Consider the following 22598-nt stretch of genomic DNA (forward strand, 5'->3'; position numbering starts at 1 on the left):
ATATAAAATAAATCATCTTCAAACATCCACTGAGCCAATGGACTGGAATCATCAATAGTCCATATTATAGTAAAATAAGTTTATACTTTAAGAATTAGTCATTTGGGGAAAAAAAGGTTACTTCTGAAATAACAAAGTGACTTCAAATGTACATGAAATAAATATGAGTATGCACTTAGTATGCTGTGAAGCACATACCAAAACTATATTCTGAATAAGACACATAAAGAATACCTTACAATCAACTATTATCCTAATCCAATTAATTCCCCTTTATAGTTTATGCTATTTCCATAGCATTCCGAGTCAAGAAAATTTATTCTAGAAAATTTAGTGAAATTACAAAGAATGAATAGGAGGACAAGTCAAGTGCATCTCCTAATGATCATGAGTTACCCAAAAGTTTTAGACGGGGAACCTAGTATATGTTGATCCTAAAAAGCAAGCAACAGTATCTAGCATTATTGAAGTGGTGGGAGAAAGGCATGATTTAGGATCTTTACATGATCTATCATTCCTAGAAAATCAAATGAGTTATTTTATCATTCAATATGCTTGTTACAAGGTATTATTTCAACTATGTTTAACCCTCCTTATATATTTCTATTAGCAAGCACATTCTCTTCAAAATAAAATGTCTTGAATTCAGTAGGATTCCACTGCCAAACTGTTTTCAGTAATTGAATTAAAACCAATCTTTCTGTCATTTAAAATATTTTTTACGTGGCTTTAATTTGAATATAAAATTCCCATGATATTTAACAATAAATTTTAAAAGACAGCACAGCACAGTGATATGAAAATCTGAGTAGTCATTGGTTAACTTGGGCTTTATTTAGTCCTTTATCTACCAAGAATATTGGCACTTTGTTTCCTCAGTTTCCTTATTGGTAAATAATAAGGTTAGACTAGACTTTAGCCTTAGGTTCCTCCCAGATCTAAAATGCTCTACTAATAAATAACTGCCAAATTGGGCTCTGCACATTAGGAAAATGTTACAAATCATTACGACTGATTTCTAATAAATTTTAAAACCATAAAATGAAAGAAAATGGCCTAAAGAATCAAATATCCAGCTTTGCTTATTGCTAATTTCAATAATGAATATTTAATCATCAGAGGAAGTATTAATTTTAATTTAAAAATATGACTCAGTTTCTGCAAAGTTAGAGAAATCTCCCCTTACAACATGACTTTTACAAATTATCACTTTGGAGGGTCTCTGTTTGAAAAATTACCTAAAGCTCTTTTCCCCAAGCAAGTTAATGTGAACTTGGGAAGGGCAATTAAATTGTCAGAATTAAAAAATTTGTTTTTAACTAGAAGGTAGCCAGAAGTAGAGTCATGGGGCTGATATTGATCGCCCAAACAGAGAACATCACTCTTCAGGTATTTACTCTGCCACCTTTACACCAGAGGCTTTCCTTCAAATCAAATCAATCTATAAAAAAGATGGCTCTTACTACAAAAATACATAACTAATCTCCAATGGCACTTCTATTTAGATGTCTTCCTTTGATAATGATAATATAGTTCATGATGTTCTAAGATTCTGCATTTTTAAAATGTCCTGTCTCCTCAGTTAAATAAATTATAAATAAAAGTGAAAAGTCATAAAACAATGCAAAATTGACATCTCTCCTCAGTAATATATATTTTAAATATTTAAAATCAACATGGAAGCATAGTGTTTATCTATATTAAAATTCTGTAATTTCAGCTGCATTTTGATCACATTAATCATTTTGTTTTGCATATTTGATTCTTAATGTTTATTTTAATTAGCTTCCTTAATGCTCCAAAAAGCATTTAAAGATGAAATTTCAAAGTTAACACAAAATTAACATTGAACCTCAACTATATTTATTTAATAAGCCATTAAAAATGAAGTTATTTGCTTACAGAATGTATTAGCATAAATTATGCTGACATCAAACAATACCATAATACAATCTATGTGCTGAATTTCAGAATTGTCTAATATCTCCTCATTATCTAAAATATACTTATATTAAATATGATATATCTCCTTAATTGTGAAACTACTGAAGCATCTCCTACACATTTGGTTAGTTTTTTAAAATATGTATTTCAAATTTAAATTTTTGTTTTTAATCCTTTGGAGTGTTTTAAATATTAATCATTATAAGATATTACTAAATAGGATGAAATCACATAAAATGCTTAACTTTGCTTCTTTCTCTCAATTTAAAATTACACAATAAAACATAGATAACTAATTAACATTGTATTAACTCCTCAATTACTATCTAGAGTAATCAGTGAAATCTGTTCCTAAACAGGTCAAAAAATTCTTAAATAATAGTAAAAACATTGTTAATAAATATCTTTTTTTTGTCAAACATTTTGCAGATGCTTAGCATTAAAAAAGCTGAAAATATTATTTTAAAAGGTAAAGTTCAACAAAAAAATTAAAATTTATTCACTATTAAGAATCCCGTAATTCCTCAATATAGTCAAATGTACTATTTTTGAGAAGAATGTATTTTAATAAATTCTGTAGTAAATCTGCACCACAAATTTTAAATTCAGTTACTGGTGTTTCTCTGAGGATAAAGGATTCATAGTTTGCCTATGTACAATTTTAGAAAACAAGCTTCCCCTTTCAGATATAAAAGAATAAACAAAATTTTTTATAAAAACATTTTTACTGCCATTCATAGACTTCAGAATTCACTTCTCACTATTAAATGATAGTTGAGAAGAGAGAAAAATAATTAAATTTCAGACTTTAAGTGCACACAGTAATAGCTATTTGGCTGAAAAGTATAAAATTGCAAAAAAAACGTTGATTTTCTCAATGTAAGCATCAATAACAAAAACCGAACCAAAAAAAAAGGAAGGAAAATAAAAAATATATATATAACTCAGAAATCTATATCACCACATAAAAAGTATATGCACCCAAAAGCAAAAGTGGCCTAATTAATTCTACATCTTATTTCTCTTTCTCCACCTCCTGGAGTTGAAGATGTAGAACCCTGAGACTATTATTGCTTTTAGATCACTTTGTTATTGACTATTCTCTGTATGATCATTTATTTTAAGGGACTGATGTCACATTTGGTGTTATACTTGATGACATATTGTGGACATTTTCTTCCAGAAATGGCTCTTTAAGGCTGAGTGCAAGAGGTTAAGCTGCCTGACTGAGGCCAAACCTAAGATTACAGATTTTCAATCTAAATTCTTAATATCCTTATTGAACATAATTTAACACTTATTTTGTATACTACATATTCCCATTTAGCTATAAGCCGCTGCATGTTAAAATAGTACCCCGAAAAATGGAAATTACAACTATTTCTTACCTTATTAAACACCAATCTATATTTTATAAAATTAAAATAATTTTAATGTGGGGAGAGGTATTTCCCCCTTAATCAATATATCTTAATTGGCTTTCAAAAATCATAAAATTATAAGTGAAACTCTATGATCAAAGAAAGTATATTATCAAATCCAAAGGATGCTTTCAGTTTTTCTAATTTACTTATCAGATTTCTAACTAAACTGAATTGTAGTCACGTACATTATAATAAAAAAGGAAAAATGTTTTGTTAAGCTCTGATAACAAGATGATGCAGAATAGGAACATATGAAAATAAGGTCTATTCTTTTTCCATGAGCCATCTATCACAATCATCTACAAATCAAGGCTTAGAAAGTATCTAGGCACTTGGACATTTATTACCATATTTTTCACTTCATAATCTCATGCTAAAATATCATGGTCAGGGAAAACCCTGTACACACAACAGAACCTAGAAACCTATTTGGTTTGTAAATGCTGTCTTTCTGATATTCATGGATTTAAGGCAGGCTTCCTGGATTAATTTACTCAAAGCAGAATGTGTCATTTAAAAGGAGAAATATTTAATCCTTGTATTTTGAAACAAAGGGTCTATGTTAAGTAAGTTTTGCATGTGTAACATAATAAATAAATATACTTGACACCATAATTTAATAAGACCCTCTACTAACTATAAAAAATTTAACTTCTCTTTCTGGGGTGAATAACTGTGAAATGTGGTGTTGGACCATTTTACAGTGCCTTGTAATAATGAAGTTATGCTCTTCATTACCAAGTACTGTACCTGCTGCTATTGGCAAGGAGTGGTTTATACACTGACCATGTTCCACGGCTGTTTTTAGTGTCGCTTCAGGATGTGTCGATCCTAGAGGGTTACGCACAAATCGTCGCCGGCGCCGCAAGTCATCTTCCCAGTAGTCAAGGCGCCAGAACTCACGAGGACGACTACAATGAAACAGAGAAGCCACATATGTTAGCAATTATCAAACAGCGTGGTAGCACTGAATTTCTGCATAAAGCTCTCCTTGTTTGCTCTGCCTTTTTTTCCTCTCCTTCCTCCTAATTCTCCCTCCATCTCACACTCCCCTTTCTGCAATCTTTAACTTAGGTATGTCCTTGAAAATAACAATATCACCTTCTAGTCTAAGGAACTCCTTTTCCTTTTCTTGGAAGGTGAAATGAGCACTAAATACATCATTTTGAAATGAATTGCTGACAGTGTGATCAGTTTCCCCACACTCTAGTGGCATGTGCTCTGATTTCAGCCTCATTTCAGCCTCAGCAGGGCACCTTTCTCTGTGGCTGCATTTATAAACCAGAATAGGGAAAAGGCTATTATAAATATGGTATAGCATTACCTATATTAATCAAAGTCTGTCCCCCTTCATTTTTCTTCCTAATTTGTGCCTTTTTGCACAAGGTCAGTAAATCATACCATGAATTCTTGGTCCAGAAAGTGTTAACTTTAATGAATATCTCAGTTACATGGTTATGTATGTGATAATAAAATATTACTCTGTTTAGATGTGCAGGAATTTAATTAAAATAATCTCTTAAAATATTCATTACATTTAGCCCCTGAGGCTTAGAACAACACAAGAAAATGCATTTCTTTTCCATTTACTGTTTTTAAATAAACCATTCCTGTAGAGTGAAATAGCAATCTATTTTCAAGCAAATCAGATTGGATTTCTGTTTTATGTAGTCTGTTTTTATATTTAATTAAAAACTACATGCTATATGATGTGTAATAATTGCTATATCGAAAGTATACTTTTGGAAATGTATTTTTTTTTAAAAAGGTTCGTTCAATTCAAGTTCTGTGATATTTTCCCCAATTACATATACCTTTTATATGGCAATATATAAATGTCAACTTTCTCTCTTGCTAACTAATCATGATCTAGCATGCTGGAAAATATTTTGTAAGGAAAATACTAACATAAAGTTTTTTCAATTATACAAAGAAAACATCTCTGCAGAATATATTTTATTCACTGAAGATATACAGCATGAACACCTGTAAGTTTCAACAATGAAATAAAAAATTTATTCATAATCAAAACTTCTGCAGGAATGACTAATACAAAATCAAATCTTACTTGTATTTCATGAGCTAATAAAATTTTACCTGTCAGCTTTGACAAATTAGTAGTCTGGGACAACTGACAGTTCTAAAATACCCAAGTAAAAGTTACCTTATTTTGATGTTTTAAAGATGTTACCTTTTAAAAATTCAAAATAAGTTTGTAAATAAGTATTTTTATCAATTAAAAATATCTCAGATTAATAAAAACATAGGCAACAACCAGTATATTATTTAAAACAGTAGGAACCTCATGCTCTTTTCTGGAAATGCTGAAGAGACAATAAGCACAACAAACATTTCCTTCGTTGATTTCAGTCAGAAGGAAGAGATATAGTATAATCAAAATGGAATAAAAAAAAGTGTAAGAATTACAGTTCTCAAAAAAATTAAAAAGCTCCTTAATTCTATTTTTCTTCATTATTCCTTCTAAATTTTAAATGAAAATACTATGATATCATTTAAAAATAAATAAGAAATACCTACAGAATATACATACAAGCAAAAGAAAACAGTTGTTTGAACGTAATTAATAAAATGAAATTCTCCTTAGGTGAGAAGGAAAAAGGCAGTACACAGATGGCTATGTGTATGGCTTTGATAGTCATGGAGCTTAGATAGGCACTTCATCATTCTGCCTACCTACATTTATCTGTTAAAATTATTATCAAATATCGGCCAGGATGCAGTCGTGAATCACAGGCTGCTCCTCGTCTTCAGGGGAATGATACAATGAGGGTCTATTCATCAGTGCGGCAATCGGCACAAGTAATTAGTTCCCTAGACTGAGGTCTCCTACAAAGCCTATTTCAGTCAGCACCACAAACATATGACGATGTAAAGCTAATGAAAGCTGCTCAAATTTGTTAACCTTTTCTGCCATCAATCCTTCTAATACTCTATGCTTGAATATTATGCAAAGGTGGTAAATTATTAATTTGTCATTCATCCATCCTTCTACATTTTAAGTCAAATTAAATGATGTCATTCTTCTTGATAACAATTAAAATTATAAAAGATGTTAAGCTGCTATGATAAAATTATTACTAAATTAGGCAACAATCGATTCTACTATAAACACAATAGTGAAGTCAAATCCAATGGCTATTATGTAGCATGTGCGTAATAATTTTTATCACACAGCAGAAAAATCAGAAGAATTATAAAAATCTTTCACAAATTATTAGCTTAAAGATAATATCCATAAGAATAATAACCATAATTAGGAGGAAATAGAACTATAATATTTATTTTTGTACTCTGACTCTAACAAAAAATGGTCAAAATGGTGACATTTAGCTGAAACAAAAATACCAATACATCAGGAACTGAGAATTTGTTCACATAATAGAAAGTTTTAAAAGATAAGTTTCATTTATGCTAACTATATGAATATTCTGTCTTCAGATACAAATTTTCTACCAAAAATTTAAAAAAATCCTTAGACATGATCCAAATAGAATGAAGAACTCCATAGGTCAGCATGATAATATTTACAATCTCCTCAAGCTCTATCACTTAAAGACTATCTTCTCACACAATACTATTATAATTAAAGATAATCTGAAGACAAAGCAGAATCGATTATGTCAGATCACATATCTAGAAAGGATTATAAAAATCACTTAAGGAGGCCAACAATTTCAATACATTTTTTTTTTTTAGAAGAGCCTCTCCATATAAAGCATTGCTCCAGGTGACGTAGGATACAAAGCCCTCAAGGAATTTACTAATAATCAAACAGCTACTATTAGTCTCATTTGAAAAAATAGCATTTATCATCCAATTTATGATTGTGAGAGTAATACATGTTTTTTTGGAGAAAACTTACACTCACATTTTTGTCTCCCTAACTCTGCTTCCTCTAACAACACGTACTCTCAGTAAAAAGCTCAATCACTAAAAAACAATGAGGCACTCTTCGTCATTTTAGAACAACATCTGTAAAAAGAATGTCAAGTTTTGGTCATCAACTTACTGTAAGTTTTGATCATCCATTTAAGATTTCACTCTAATTTAACAAGTACTCTTTCCTGCTCTCTCCCCCTTGCCCCAAAAGTCCCTTCTAGGGGAAAGAGGATTAAAAAATGACAAATTTAGCATACTGATCCAACTCTCATCACATAGGGTTATGAATTAACTAAGTAGGTTATTAAACATTTTTATAGTTATCACTATGGTACAGCCAGAAAAATTAAAAGGTCTTGTATATTCAGAAATAGATTGTTGACCAAGCACAAGCATGGATAAGATGAGAAATCACTTATTCTGAGACCTTAGGAATACATATCTAGATCACTATAAACTTATACCTTTACATATCTGTATCTATCCAAAACAATTATATTAATACTACATGATACCACTTTCACAAACTTCACTTATTATCTATTTCCACTAAGATCCTCAAAAGTATTCAAAGTAGGGATGTGAGCCTAGATTCTAAAAGATCTGGAATATTTACAGTTTCTCTCAGAAGACATATGCTGTACTTAGGTCTCCATTTAGAATAATCACCAAGTACTAAAATCTTTGACTAGGGAGACACATGTGTCTTTAAAAGTTATGGATGGCACTGAAGTTAAATGTTCTAACTTTGCGTTCTGTTTTTTTATTTTTGTTTTTCCATGCTTTGGCCTAATTTCAAAGCTTGAGGTTACAATTACGATGTAGATCTAATGGACTTTTCTAAGTATTAAGTCGTCTAATTATCTTTCTACTTTTTAAAAAACCTTCACATTTATGTTTGCATACAATGACCTTTAATACATCACTACAGTCTACATAAAAGAATGTAAAACAGTGCCATTCTAATATATAGAATATATATTTTATTTTCTACAAGAACAGAATTTGATAGATTGAAGTAAATACAACTCAAGCATCAATAGATAGGCTATTATTCCCTTTCGTAGGCTCATTATGGTTAGTGTTTTGATCAGATAAAACACATAAATAAGAATGAACCAAACGAGAATCAGTTGGAAGAGGAAGAAGTATTAAAACAGAGAATCAGTAATGAAGGTATGATTCACATTCTTCCTTTAACACTTGAATGGTGCAACTATAAATAATCTGATTTTTTTCAACATGTAAATAATAAGAATTGTTAAAGTTTTAGTTTTCTTCAGAGAAAGTATAGTAAACCAATTAGCCAATTAACATGGTATGAATGGGCAAATATTATAATAAAATACTAAAATATTTTCTAATAACAATTATTATTTATACCATGAGCCAGCTGCTACAAATACAAAGATTATTAAAATTTTGTCCCCTGATCTCATGGAGAAGGCAGGCATGAAAATAAATAATAAGGATTCAAAAAATATGTGTGATAGAACAGAGCTCTATTACATGGCTATTAAGCTGCACAACTCCAGGAGGCACCTTTCACATCAAAATTTGTGTAAATGGCATGCCCTGGAGTTATGCAATGCTCATTGTGTATTTCTACATGCCACAGCCCAAGTGCTATGAAAACAGCCCTACCTTTTCCCCTTCCCATTATATGCTCAGGCATCTTTCTTTCGCAAAGTTAAACCTAAACTTAGGAATAGGTAACACAACAAGACCCCTCAGACACTATCAGTGGCAGTAACACAGTTAATATTTCCCTGCTGTACCAAAAAGTGGTCAGATAAGGAAGAAGCCTGGTTGTCAAAATACAGGCAAAATTCAATAAACAGAATAAAATAATTAAATACTTAAGAGAAACATTAACATTTACTTCACTGAAGTCATGAAGTTCATATTGCTTTATTAAAGTACTATTTTCTGGATATTGTTTTATTAAATTAGAATAGTTTCCAAAAGAATGCTAACTACTGAAACCAGGAGTAGCTATGTAAGTATCTCAATTATTCCATAACCTAAGTGATTTGGTACCTATTATCAAATGAGTCAGATGTATACATGTCTATCATCCCACTAATTTTAGTGTCATTTTAATGTAACTTGGATATGTCAATAAAATAATGTTCATTTTAAAAAGAAAAACTGTCAAAACAATCATATTAGAAAAATTTGCCATTTTCCATCTTACTTTCCTGCGACAATACTTGATAAATCTTGATGACCTTAAAAGAAGTCAGTAATAAATTCTTCTAGCTAAAGTTCTAAATCCTAGAAAATTGTAGCACTTCGTATTTGTTCTTAAATTTTTAGATTACTTTTTTCTTTAACTCCTATATTTGGTTAGCTTCTATTTCCATATTTTTAGATTAAAAATTCATGGTAGACATTAGTTAAAACTTAAATAAATGGTAACCCTTAAAAAGCAATAAACATTTTCAGTGCACCGTCAGTTTGAAGATAAAAGTGCTTAAGTTCTAGAAGGGTTTCACTTTCTGTATAAATCTTGGTGAAATAATGTTAAGGTACTATAGGGTATCATACAATATAAGAGAATGGTTTATCTCACAAACAGAAATCTATCATGCTTTCATGTAGACAGAAAGAATATTAACTAAAACTTCTGTTTACCAAGTACTAACTATAAATTAAGTGCAGGTGATCTATGCATTATGTTGTTTTAATGAATACAACAAAGAAAAACAAAACCAAAAACAAAGCCCTTCAATTGTGTGGATTCCAGCAGAGGAGACATATTCTAAAGCAGAATTCTGTCTATATTGAGGTCTGACATGGGGATTTACATTGTATTGAGACACTAGAGTATGGTATATTTTATTTAATAATGTAAAATTATATTTTATATAGTTATGAATTTCTGCATGTTACTATTCAGTGAATGTCTCTATTTGCTTTTTAGAGCCATCTAGACACTCACCTTCATTTAATTATTAGTTAGGACATTATACAAAAATATAATTTTATAACCAAGTCAATTATTCAAGTAATGATTCCAAGCTTTTCCTGAGTGCCATTAGCCTGCTGAGTGAGCACTTCTTTTTTCACTTAGCATTTTTACCATAGAGCTAGTAGTTATGAGTTATCTAAACATAGTATTAACCATATTATCAGTTAAAACTCTAACAAAAGACACCTAGGAAAAAAAACATTAAAACAAATGATGTTATTGGATACCAGAAACTGTAAAACTCATTTTAGGAGAGTTACTATGTAGACAAATCTGATAAATTTTCTCCAAAAATCCAATTAAAAAAAAATTCATCATACATTTGTTGAGTGTCAACTATGTACAGCATAGTACATACAAATGAATTATGTTAGGCTCTGCTTTGAATTCTTTTATGGTACAATGGGGATCAGGAAATTATTAAACATAAAGAAGAATACAACACTAAAATCGATAACATTTATTGCTTTAGGCTAGACACTGTGCTCTTTTTTTTGCCATTATCACCAAGAATCAACAACCTTGCCATGATTAAATACTGTTATTCTCATTTTAAAGATGAGGAAACTAAGTCTTATCCACTGGTAAATAATAAGAGTCTGTTGACTTCTAAGCCAATGAGTTTTTCACTACATGACATTTCCTCTCAAATATCTTATTGGCTATTACAGCTGTGATCAAAGTATTAATTGACCCTGCCTGGGAGGAATAAGGATTTCATTAAGGTTTCAAGGAGTATCTATTTTGTAAGTTCCATGAGGACAAGGGGTTTGTCTCTAAGTCACTGACCAAGCAGAGTAACTGTTTCAAAGCAGCCACTTAACAAACAATTGATTAAACAGTGAACAGATGAATTTTAAACAGAAACTTAAATGATAAACAGGAATATGCTGGACAAAATGGAAAAGGCATTACAGGCTGCAGAAACAGCGTGAATGAAGGCAAGAAGACATAAAAGGAGACTTTTACCTAAGGAAGTTCAGGTAAAAAATATCACAGCGAGGCTCTCTCAAGATGACAAAAGCTGAGGCAGAAAATATAAGTTTAGAACCAGATTTCAAAAGGCCTTGTACAGTTAACTGAAGTAGCTACCTTAACATCAGTGTTAACAGAGACAACATCAAGCTTTCACAATAAAGGATCAATATGATCAGCCTTGTATGGGACATGGTAGCAATATAAAAGAGGCCTGGATTAAGGCAGTGAGGATGGAGTCTAGAAATCAAGATTTGAGAGACATATTTAAAGTAGAATAGATAAGAATTTATGGGACAGTCAATATGGGAAGTGAGGAAAAAGGAAATAATTAGAATAAAATTGAGGGTTGTAACAAAGGGGAAGTGAGAGGATAAAGATGCTATTTAACTAAAACTAATGCAGATTAAACAGCTGTGGTTGGGAAGAATAATCATGTCCTGGATGCCTAAAAATATCTAGGCAGGTACTTCTAATAGGTAAGTAATATAACTTTAAAACTTGAAAGAGTTAGAGACATAAAATTGGGAGATTGATCAGCCTTGGGAGTCAGTGGATTTAGACATTCATCTAACAAAAATTTACTGAGTTTATAATAAGCCAAGTATTGAGTTAGACCCAGAGAAAAGTATATTGAAAGGACAGGAGAAAGTTGGGGATGAAATCTGGGAAATGCCAATATTTAACAAATTACAGAAGAGGAGAGGATCAGTAAAAAGAAACGGAGAAGTATCAGTTCCTTACAATCAGTAAGATAATAGGAGTACCAAACTAGAACGGTGCCAAAAAAGACAAATGAGCAAAGACCATTCAAAGCAGTGAGTGGGTACCACTATTTAATTCCACTTAAATATGTTCACACAGATGAAGAATGAAGAGAAGCCTTTGTTTGTATTTTTGTTTTTAACAGCTCTATGATATATAACTTATATATCATAAATTTCACTTGTTTAACTTGTACGATGCAATGGTTTTTAGTATATTCACAGAGTTGTACGATTATTACCATAATCTAATTTTAAAACATTTTTATCACCTCCAAAAGAAATTCCATACCCATTACCAGTCACTCTCCATTCTCCCTTCCTTCCCACCCCTGGCAATGATTAACCTACTTTCTTTCTCTACATATTTACCTATTCTGGACATTTTATATAAACAGAATCATATTGTATGCAGAATTTTATGACTGGGTTATTACACTTAACATGATGCTTTTGAGGTTCATCCACATTGTGGCACATATTTCATTACTTTTTATTGCCAAGTATCATTTCATTGTACATATATGCCACATTTTGTTTATCCATTTATGAGTCGATAGACGTTTGAGTTGTTTCCATTTTAGGGGTATGTGGGGTTGTACAATTAGAAAACTGAAGTATTCACTTGGTTACCTATCTAAGATTCACTTCTCTACTCTTTCCTAACAACTGAAAGACAATTTTGTTTGGATATCTATCACTTTTTTATGTATCTGTGACCCACAAAAAGCTAACTCTAAGCCAAATGTGATAATCCTATCATTCTTGCCAGTGTTTGGTTCAGGAATCCAGCTTTAAGAGAATCATTACATAAATTTTGCTTAGCAAACATTATTTACCAATACGCAATGGAAAACTTTTATTCAGTGGTTGGGATAAGAGTTTTCTCTTTTTCCTGATGGTCTGGAACAATGAAACCCATAGACCCAATTATTGCAGCCATAACATCTATAAAGAAAGCCAGATGGGGAAAATAGTTTATACATCCAGGGACAAAACTGAAAGAATTGCAGAAAAATGGGGACAGAAATCTGCTTCCATACCTATACATATCTGTACTTCTTCTTCTGAGAAACTTCTTCACAATTTAGTAAAGTTAAGAACATCACTTGATGTAAGGTTTTCTTTCAAATTACTTGCCTTTGAAAGCATCTAACAGATACATGGCTTAGTGGTGGTGATGCTGTGAGGAGTCTGATTACAGCTGTTGGAAGGAAAAGCAGACAATAACATGCTAATGCTTTTGTGGAAATGTTTAATAATGACTTCCTTTTCAAAAATTTGACTATGAAAGGAATTAGGGAGATAAGGTGATAGTTTAAAGATGGTAAAGAACAGACTTAAGCACGTTTGCAGATAGAAAAGATGAAGTCCAAAGAAACATAAGAGACTGAAGATGGCACTGGAAGGGTGGGGAGATGGTGGGACCAGGGTTTTAAAAAGGCAGTAGAGGTATGATTCTGTGAAAAGATAACATGATGAACTTGGAAGTAAACAAGGTCACCTCTTTCTCTGACAAAATTAAAGGATATAAGGCTCTGTATTTTAATAAATGAATTTCAGCTGAAGAGAAGAAAAACCAGAAACCTGATTTTGCCCTGATTATTTGTTTTCCCTGTTAAACAGCATGTTTTTGACTAATAAATGGAATAGTGGGGTAAAATTTAGAAGAGTTGCTTTGGGGAATATGAAAGAAAGCTGACTAAGGAAAAGTTTAAGAATGACTAAATAGTTATGAAAGTCCAGCTGAGATTATAAACCATTCATCCAGTATTCAATGTGGCATTAATCTACACAGCTGTGTCATTCCCCTACACCCCTGCTCTGGCCATATTCAGTAACCTGGGAGCAGGAGTAAGAAGAGCTGACTAATCTAGTTGACTACATTCATTCAAGATTTAAGACTGATTTGGCTGGCCGACCAAATGAAGGAAGGTTAAGGAAAATGAGTAGGCTAATGAAAATGTCTGGGATGGGTAAGGGTCATAAACCCATGATCTTTCTGAATCTCAATAAAATAAACATAGGCTTTACTAGAAATTGATTCACTGGGAAACCAAATTTATCCCCCTATTGAAGCTACTTACAATGATGATAATTAATCAATAGAACTGGCTTTTGAAACAGTGTAAATTTGGTTTCCCAATGAGCCAATCAATACAATCAATCAATACATCTGTTTAATCAATATATCTAGTCCCCTTAGTTAGTCCTGTTATGGTTTTCAACTTGTACTAAAATATACTACAATGAAAGAATGGAGGCTTATACTATACTTAAAAACTTTCTTTTTCTTCAAGCTATAGGATCACTGGCCAGGAGACTGGGATAAGGAGGAGAAGTTTGTGCTAAGTAATCATGGGGCTGTGCGATGTGTATGCAGAGAACCATCTGAACCATTAGGGAGACAGGATCTTACTCTTTTGAGAAGTATATTACATTATACTATGGGAAAGACAATGGGAACTAAAATTTACCGATTGCTCATCATGTATCAGATACACTACACCAAGTATTTTACATGTGATCTCATTTAACTCTCAAAACAATCATATAAATTAGGGATATAACTCCTATTTAACAGGTGAAGAAGTCGAGTCATCTAGCTACCAAGAAACAGAGCTACACCTCCCATCTAGGACCTTCCATTATCAAAATCTTTCTACACTACTTTGGCTAAGATGTTCATATTAGGCTCATTAATATACTCATTATGACAGTTTATTGTATTGGTATGAGTTGAAACATCTCTTTTATTCATTTACTTATTTAATTAATTAATTTTTTTGGAGACAGAGTCTTGCTGTCACCCTGGCTAGAGTGCAGTTGCGTCATCATAGCTCACTGTAACCTCAAACTCCTCAGCTCAAGTGATCCTCCTGTCTTAGCCTCCAGAGTAGCTGGGACTACAGATGTGTGCCACCATGCCCAGCTTGCTTATTTATTTACTTACAAATGTATATATGTATGTAAAGACTGGGCCTCACTATGTTGTTCAGGCCAATCTCAAGCGATCTTGGCCTCAAGCGATCCTCCCACCTTGGACTTCCAAAGTGCCAGGATTACAGGCATGAGCCGCCACTCCCAGCAAAGATCTCTTTTATATTAAATGAGGCCAAAAATTTTTTCATAAATTATATGAAAAACTATCAGCACATATTTAAGTAAAGAACAATTACAAAATTAATAATTCTTCCAGCATTAGCATCACCCAAAATTAAAATAGCAAAGCTATTAGACTAGGAGGAAGGGGTTACAAGGCTCTATTTCTTTTCAATGGATAAGTAAAACCAAGGTAAATACTAAGTACTGTGTAATGCAGGTCAGCATTTGTTATTAAGTAGCCTGGAAGCTATTAAATATTAATATTCAATGAATATTTTTGTAACCCCATCACCACAAATTTGGAAGAACTACATGCTTTATATACATATACATGAAGCAATCTCATAACCAAGAACCATTGCTTTGGCAATTTGAATCTCTTTTTTAAGAATATTCATTTTTCTCAAACTTAGGCACTATACCACAATTTTTGTTGTACTTAAGATAGTATAAATAAAGAGATAGTATTAATAAAGATAGTATAAAGAGACAGTATGAATAAAGAGAGAAAGAAAAAGCAAAGAAATGTCACCTTCCATTGTATGACATTTTTATATTTAAATAATTTTTAAAGGCTTATGTGGAGCAACAACAGCATAATCCAACACTTCCTGCCTTTAATTCAAAACTTTAGGAAAATACTGAGAGCAAATAACTGATTTTAACATGCATAAAAGAAAAAAATATATATACTGTGCTTTGCAACCTAGATAAATTAAAGCATTAGCAAAAAGTATGTGCTCCTTATCCACAAGGGAAAACAGGCTTATTATGTTACACTTGTAGGTTTTTAAGACAGTTGGAAGCCAGTTCTCTGAATAGTTGCTGTCATCTCCTAGAAAACTTCTAGTACTTTCAATTTTGAAGCAATTATTCACATTCTGAAGTGATTTATTTTCCTCTCTTCCTTTGCTATATTTCATTTTTTCTGGTTCTCAATGACCAATTCTGCTTTGGCTTAATTATGTTCATTTACAAATATTTTCTGAGTACCTGCTACTATCTGGAAAGCATTGGTCGAAGTACTATGAGAAATACTCATATGAGGAAAATAGTCTCTAATTCTCAAGGCACTTAAAATCTAATCAATGGGATAAAATAAGCAAGCAAAAAATTTATATATGGCATAAAATCCATGCCATAAGAAAAATAAAAAATAAAAACCCAGATGTATGAAAATTCAATGAAAGGAGTGATCATATCTGTTTTAAAGGGATCAGGAGAAGCTTTAAGAAGAAAGAGATTTTTGAGAAAGATCGTTAAAAAGGGATCAATTTCAAATTGATAAAGAAGAAGATGGCATTGTACGCTTTTTAGATAGAATAAGTATAGAGGCCAGAAAATTGATTCTATAAGTCCAGTTTATAGACTTTTGCAGTCTTTTTTCAGTTGGTCCAGTAGAAAATGAGATATGAAAGATAAGTTCGGGCCATACCATAAAAGACCAGCGATGAGAAACTAATAAGATTCATTTCACTCATTCACTTGCTTATTCATTTAATCAACAAATACTTATTGAGCACCAACAACACACAAAGACCTGTGTCAGGCACTAGACATTCAGAGTCACTGGTGATAAAGAGTCATTATTCTCAAGGAACTCACAAGCTAATAAGAGAAAAAGATATATAAAGAGACAATTATAATGCATGCAAAAGATGCCTGAGAACACAGTGGAAGGACATGATCCAAAGGCTTCTTAGAAGATCATAACCCATAAATTGAGTCAAAGCACTGATAGATGTTAACCAGGAGAATAAGAAAAGGAAAAGCATTCTTTCTGAGGGAATAGTATTAGCAAAGCCAAACAAGTAAGAAACAATTGGGTATAAGCTAAAATTAGGTGTTTCCTGAATTTTTGGAGAATACAAAGCAAGAAGTGGCCAAACAAGAGGCTACAGAAATAAGCAGGAGACATATCATGAAGAATTGTCTGAGTTCGGCTCCTGATAAAAACCTATGTGTGATTTTTTTTCAGGCTTTACAATAGGCAACAAAGGTTTTACCTGCAGACTTCATGTAGGAAAGCTGCCCTCCCCACACCGGACTGGATATTCAGCACATGCTTTGCAGTCTCTGGAAGGAGTTGCAGTTAAGGTCTCAGGCCCCTCTAGCCAGTCATGCTCTTTGCATATTTACATTCCTAGCACTGATGACTTCATTCCTTCCTCTTTATCTGAAGCCTTGGGCTGAGATCCTCTTCAGGCATCTCTGCCTAGGTCTCCTTACCAGGAGTGGAGGAGGAAAGCCTGAAAACACTTTTCTCCACTCTGATTCAGTATTTTCTAAGGCTGCCCCCAAGTCCTCCCTCTATCCTCAGGATCCATAAAACTACCAGAGCCTTTAGTTTCAGGCTCCCTCAACAATGAGATGACCTTCACATCTGTGCAGATCTACAATGACCCTTGATAAGTGCACCATCCCATGGGGGGAAATGGAACAGGGGGAGTCTGCCCTTCCTTCGCTTTTAGACTGTTGCTTATACCATCACAATGAATGATTAAATGCCTACTCTTTCATTTTTGGCTTGTTTTAATTGGCTACTCCTACATCTGACAATTCAACTCCCTCTTCCAACTAAGCTGAGCTCCTAACATTGTCCATGTTGTGGTAAGGAGCCTGGGTTTCATCCTATAGCAATGGGAAGCTATAGAAGAGTTTTAAGCAGGTATTGTGACTGCAGAAAAATATAAAAATTAGATGACAGGGAAGAAATATCTGAAATGAGGACACAGGAAGGTTATTGGAATAATTTGAGCAAGATGTAATGAGGGCCTTCAATTCTAATTTTTAAATTTCTATTATTCTGATTTATCCCTATTAATATATTATTGAAATTTGCCTACAATTCTCTGTGATACAAAGTGGGCAATAAATATAAATGAATCAGGGCATGAAAGAAAAGCTCGAGGATACAAGGCAGTGTTTTCACAATAAGACAGAGTGCAAAGCTTGTGATGTATAAAGTTAATTAAAAGTTACATGGATCAAAATAGGCCTAGAACTGAAGTAGAAAGATCAAAGTCCTTTAAGCTAAGAGTAGAGACGAGAAAAATAACACAGCAAATGTCCAGTAGATGCTGTATCATCTCAGCCCAGAAAGGACATACATGTTCCAAACTCACATTCCACTGGTCTTTCTGCGTCACATAACCCGACAAGAGAAATGTGATCCCTGGCTGGGTAGCCATTTCCCAGCAACAACTCTACACTATGGAAGAAGACATGAAATTATAGTGATCAGCTGGCTATATCTACCACAGATGACAGTAAGTACCATAGAGAAAAATAAAACAGAAAAAAAGAATAGAAAATACCAGGGAGGAAGTAAGGGACATGTTGATATATAAGATGAATAGAAAAGGATTCTCTACAAAGGCAATATTTGAGCAAAGACACGAAGGCAGTGCAGATATCAGTTATACAGATATCCTCCAGAAAAGAATTTTAGGCAGGGAAAACAGTAATGTGAAGGCTCTGAGGTAAACATACTTGGTGAAACAATGGCGCCAGAAGGAGGCTATTTTGGATGGAATAAAGAATTACAGAATAAATAAAGACCAGTTACCAAGAGGGTAAAATCACATAAGACTTCATAGGTTATGACAAAAATTTGACTTTTATTTTCTGTGGGATAAGACATTAGAAGATTTTAAGCTTATAAGTAACATGATTTGACATATGTTTTAATGTGATCACTCTGGCTCTTGTAATAGCATGGCTATGGATGAGGAGGGTGAAGTTAGAAGCAGTTAAGTCCAGTTTCTAGACTTTTGCAGTAATCCAGGAGAGAGAAGAAGATGTCTGTGAACAAGTGGCAGCAGTGGAAGTGGTAAAAAGTCATTGAATTCTGGATCTATTTTGAAGGGTGACTCATAAGGACATGCTAGCAGATCATATATGGGGTGTGAGAAGAAAGGAGGCAATGATATTACAAAGATTTCGAACTGAGAAAACAGAAAAGTAGAACTGACACAGGGATGGAAGAGAATGTGAGGGAATAGGTTTTTATAAAGAAGGTCTGCAATTTTGTTTTAAACATGTTTTATTTGAAGTGCCTATTAGAAATCTGTGGCAGAAGGTGGCGGACTATGCACCAAACCCTTTTTCCTCTTGTTCCTAGTCATAATACAAATAGACCAGATTTCTCAATTTCTTTTGCAATTAAATGTGGTGCTAAGACTGAGCTCTCTAGACAGTGACATGTAAGCAGAAGTAACTGAGCCATGCTCCCAAACTGGCCAATAAAACATTTCTACATACAATGATCATGTTCTTCGCCCATCTTTGCCCATCCTGGACTATCCTGATGCAGGTGAATGTGGCAATACTGGAAGCCAAGAACTAAAGATAGTGGAGACATAAGATCGAGGAAATCACCTATCAGAAACATGTTTTATAATTTACATGAAAAATAAATAAAGTTCTATTTTGATCAGCAACTGACTGAGATTTTGGAATCTATCCATTAAAATAGGCTGTACTGCCCAAACCAATATAGATATCCAAGCAGAGATACTAAGTAGACAATTTAATACATGAGTGTAGAGGTCAAAGAATGCATAATTTGGGAAAGATCGATGGATAGTATTTATGTAACCTAAGTGTGGACTGCTCCAGAACTTCAAGGAAGTGAGTAGAGCCAGAAGAAAATATAAAAAGAGAAGTCCAAAAAGCAAGTCCTGAGTCTTCCCAATAATAAAGAGGTTGAAAAGATGAGAGGCCAGTGGTAAGAGGAAAACAAAAAGAATACAGTATCCCAGAAACCAAATGAAAACGTGTTTCAAAAAGGCAGCAGTAATCAGCCATATCAAAAAGTACCAGTAAGTCAAATAAGACAAAAGTTGAGCATTGTCTGTTAGATTTAGCAATATTGATGTCACTTGTGACTCTGAAAATAACAGTTTCTATAGAATCGTAGGACAAAAGCCTGAGTGAAGTGAGTTCAAGAAAGAATGAGAGAAGAGAAATTCAGCAGGTAGGAACAAATCTTTCAAAGTTATTCAGGTGTAGTAAAGATCCCATTTATATTCTATACCGGATAGAATACATTATAAATATTTAGGGGAAAAACATGAATGCAAATAGTTCTGTCAAATGACTACATAAATGGCATAAGACTTCATAACATAGTCTAGGAGACCATGACACATCAGAAGAATACCCTGGATATAGACAAATATTATCTGAAAAGATGAAAAGTCAAAATCACAAAGGCTGTAGACTTCTGAAGATCCATTCATGTTGAGTTCATTAATCTTCAGAGGTAAGGAATTTAGTGCATCTTGTTAGCAACCTTGTCAACTAGGGCTTATAGTTGAAATACTGACACTAAAGTATCAATATTCAACTTTGTTTTTGTTTTTGTTTTGAGACAGAGTCTCACTATATCTCCTTGGCTAGAGAGCAGTGGCATTATCATAGCTCACTGCAACCTCAAACTCCTGGACTCAAGCAATCCTCCTGGCTCAGCCTCGTGAGTACCTGGGACTACAAGCACACAATGCCACACCCCACTAATTTTTCTATTTTTTGTAGAGACAGGGTCTTGTTCTTGCTCAGGCTGGTCTTGAACTCCTGAGCTTGAGTGGTCCTCCTGCCTCAGCCTCCCAGAGTGCTAGGATTATAGTATGAGCTACCATGCCCAGTCTTCAATATTCAACATTGAATAGGAAAAGAAAGATTAAGAGAAAATGGTTCCTGAAACAAATTCATTGATGGGAGCTGAAATAGCTCTAAGAAGCAGCATTACTATCTATATTAATTTCAATAACTAAAATATGGACTATTTAACGACAACTCCACAAAAACTCAAATATATTATTAACACTTAATCCTATAGAATAACAACATTAATACAGATTGAGAAGAAAGGCTATAAATGGAAGGAAAGTGGATTCTGGACATTTCAAATCAATAACAAACAGCTCTATCAATTCAGACAACTTAACGTCTACGTCAGAGTTTTCATACATTCTATCATAGAAGCCATACAGGCTACACATCTGTTTTGTTCTATAAGTTCTTTGCTATAGCTGTTAAACCTTGTCTCTTCTCTCTTTTTTTAAACCTTGTCTCTTAATCGTATAAGAATGCTAACACAGTAAAATGCTCTGACAGAAGATTCGAATAGTTTCTAGTCTTGCCTTTGTACTCATATAGTCAGCTTCTGCAAATTACTGTAATTAAAAGTTTACTTTTCGGCCGGGCGCGGTGGCTCACGCCTGTAATCCTAGCACTCTGGGAGGTCGAGGTGGGCGGATCGTTTGAGCTCAGGAGTTCAAGACCAGCCTGAGCAAGAGCGAGACCCCATCTCTACTAAAAATAGAAAGAAATTATATGGACAGCTAAAAATACATATAGAAAAAATTAGCCGGGCATGGTGGCGCATGCCTGTAGTCCCAGCTACTCGGGAGGCTGAGACAGGAGGATCCCTTGAGCTCAGGAGTTTGAGGTTGCTGTGAGCTAGGCTAACGCCACAGCACTCACTCTAGCCTGGGCAACAGAGTGAGACTCTGTCTCAAAAAAAAAAAAAAAAAAGTTTACTTTTCATTATTCTGCTTCATTCATTTAGTGATATGTGCTGGGCAAGGGATATAGCACAAAAAAAAAAAAGCAAACAAAGACCCTATTCTCATATCATTTACATTGCTGTCTATCTGAATGACTATCTATCCCAAAAAAGATCTTGCCACAGGAAAAAGTTATCCTTTAGAAAATGAGGATTATGTAAGCTAAGAAAAATAAAAATGAAATGTAGAAATGCGAAAATGTTCCAAAGGGTTCCTGAGAGTCCCTCAACCTTGTTTTCACTAGGAAACAGGAAAATTAAGCACTTTCAGTTGTAATGCTTTCCTTCCAACTCCTGATCTTCAAAAAATGGCAATTTTTTTAAAAAAGTTAAAAGCTATAAACACTTAAGTTTAAAAATAATTTACATAAAAGAAATTAGTTACATGCTCTCAATAACAGACCAATCTTTTCAGTCCTAATCTCCTCAAATAACAACAAACTATTTATGTCCCATTCAGCTTATTAGTTTTATTGCAACTATGACAAGTAGGTTTCCTCATCTGCTATACCATTTTCTTTGGTCATAGAAGTGTTAAAAATATGGGTTATTTCAATTATGTAGTAAATTCACAGCAAACATGATATATATCCTAAGCTGCCAGCAGTTTAAATCAAAGGACAATTAAATATGTACTTAAAATCTACTAAAAGAAATAAAATAATCATATTAGAGGGATATAAACACTAAGAATTACCCCTACATTTTATCTCTTGGAAAAATAAATGCAGCCATGCCTGAAAAAATGCATTAAATTTTAAAAGAGAAGGCATTATTTCTAAGTTTTATAAGGTTATTATCAATCCAAGTTGAAAAAGAAACAAAAAATCACAGAGAGGTACACGATGTTTAAATACCTTATGGTTTCATTTTACACTTCTCATATCAGGATGAAGTCTTAAAAGTAATTCAAAAGGAAAATGAAAGTATTTCACTCAGAA

At 33.1% G+C, this 22598-nt stretch overlaps 1 protein-coding gene across 2 annotated transcripts in view; it reads right to left on the reverse strand.

The window, feature by feature from the left end:
- LRBA (LPS responsive beige-like anchor protein) overlaps positions 1-22598 on the reverse strand; it is a 637829-nt gene that overhangs the window by 270100 nt on the left and 345131 nt on the right. Inside the window, exon 38 of one of the 2 annotated variants that reach the window (XM_069493475.1) lies at positions 4155-4279. In XM_069493475.1, the coding sequence (XP_069349576.1) occupies positions 4155-4279 (125 nt within the window). Of the gene's footprint in view, positions 1-4118; positions 4280-22598 lie in introns of both variants that reach the window. The other variant, XM_069493474.1, reaches the window with a different exon arrangement.

This window comes from Eulemur rufifrons, chromosome 18 (genome assembly GCF_041146395.1).
Source record: "Eulemur rufifrons isolate Redbay chromosome 18, OSU_ERuf_1, whole genome shotgun sequence".
In the NCBI taxonomy this organism is placed as follows: Eukaryota; Metazoa; Chordata; class Mammalia; order Primates; family Lemuridae; genus Eulemur; species Eulemur rufifrons.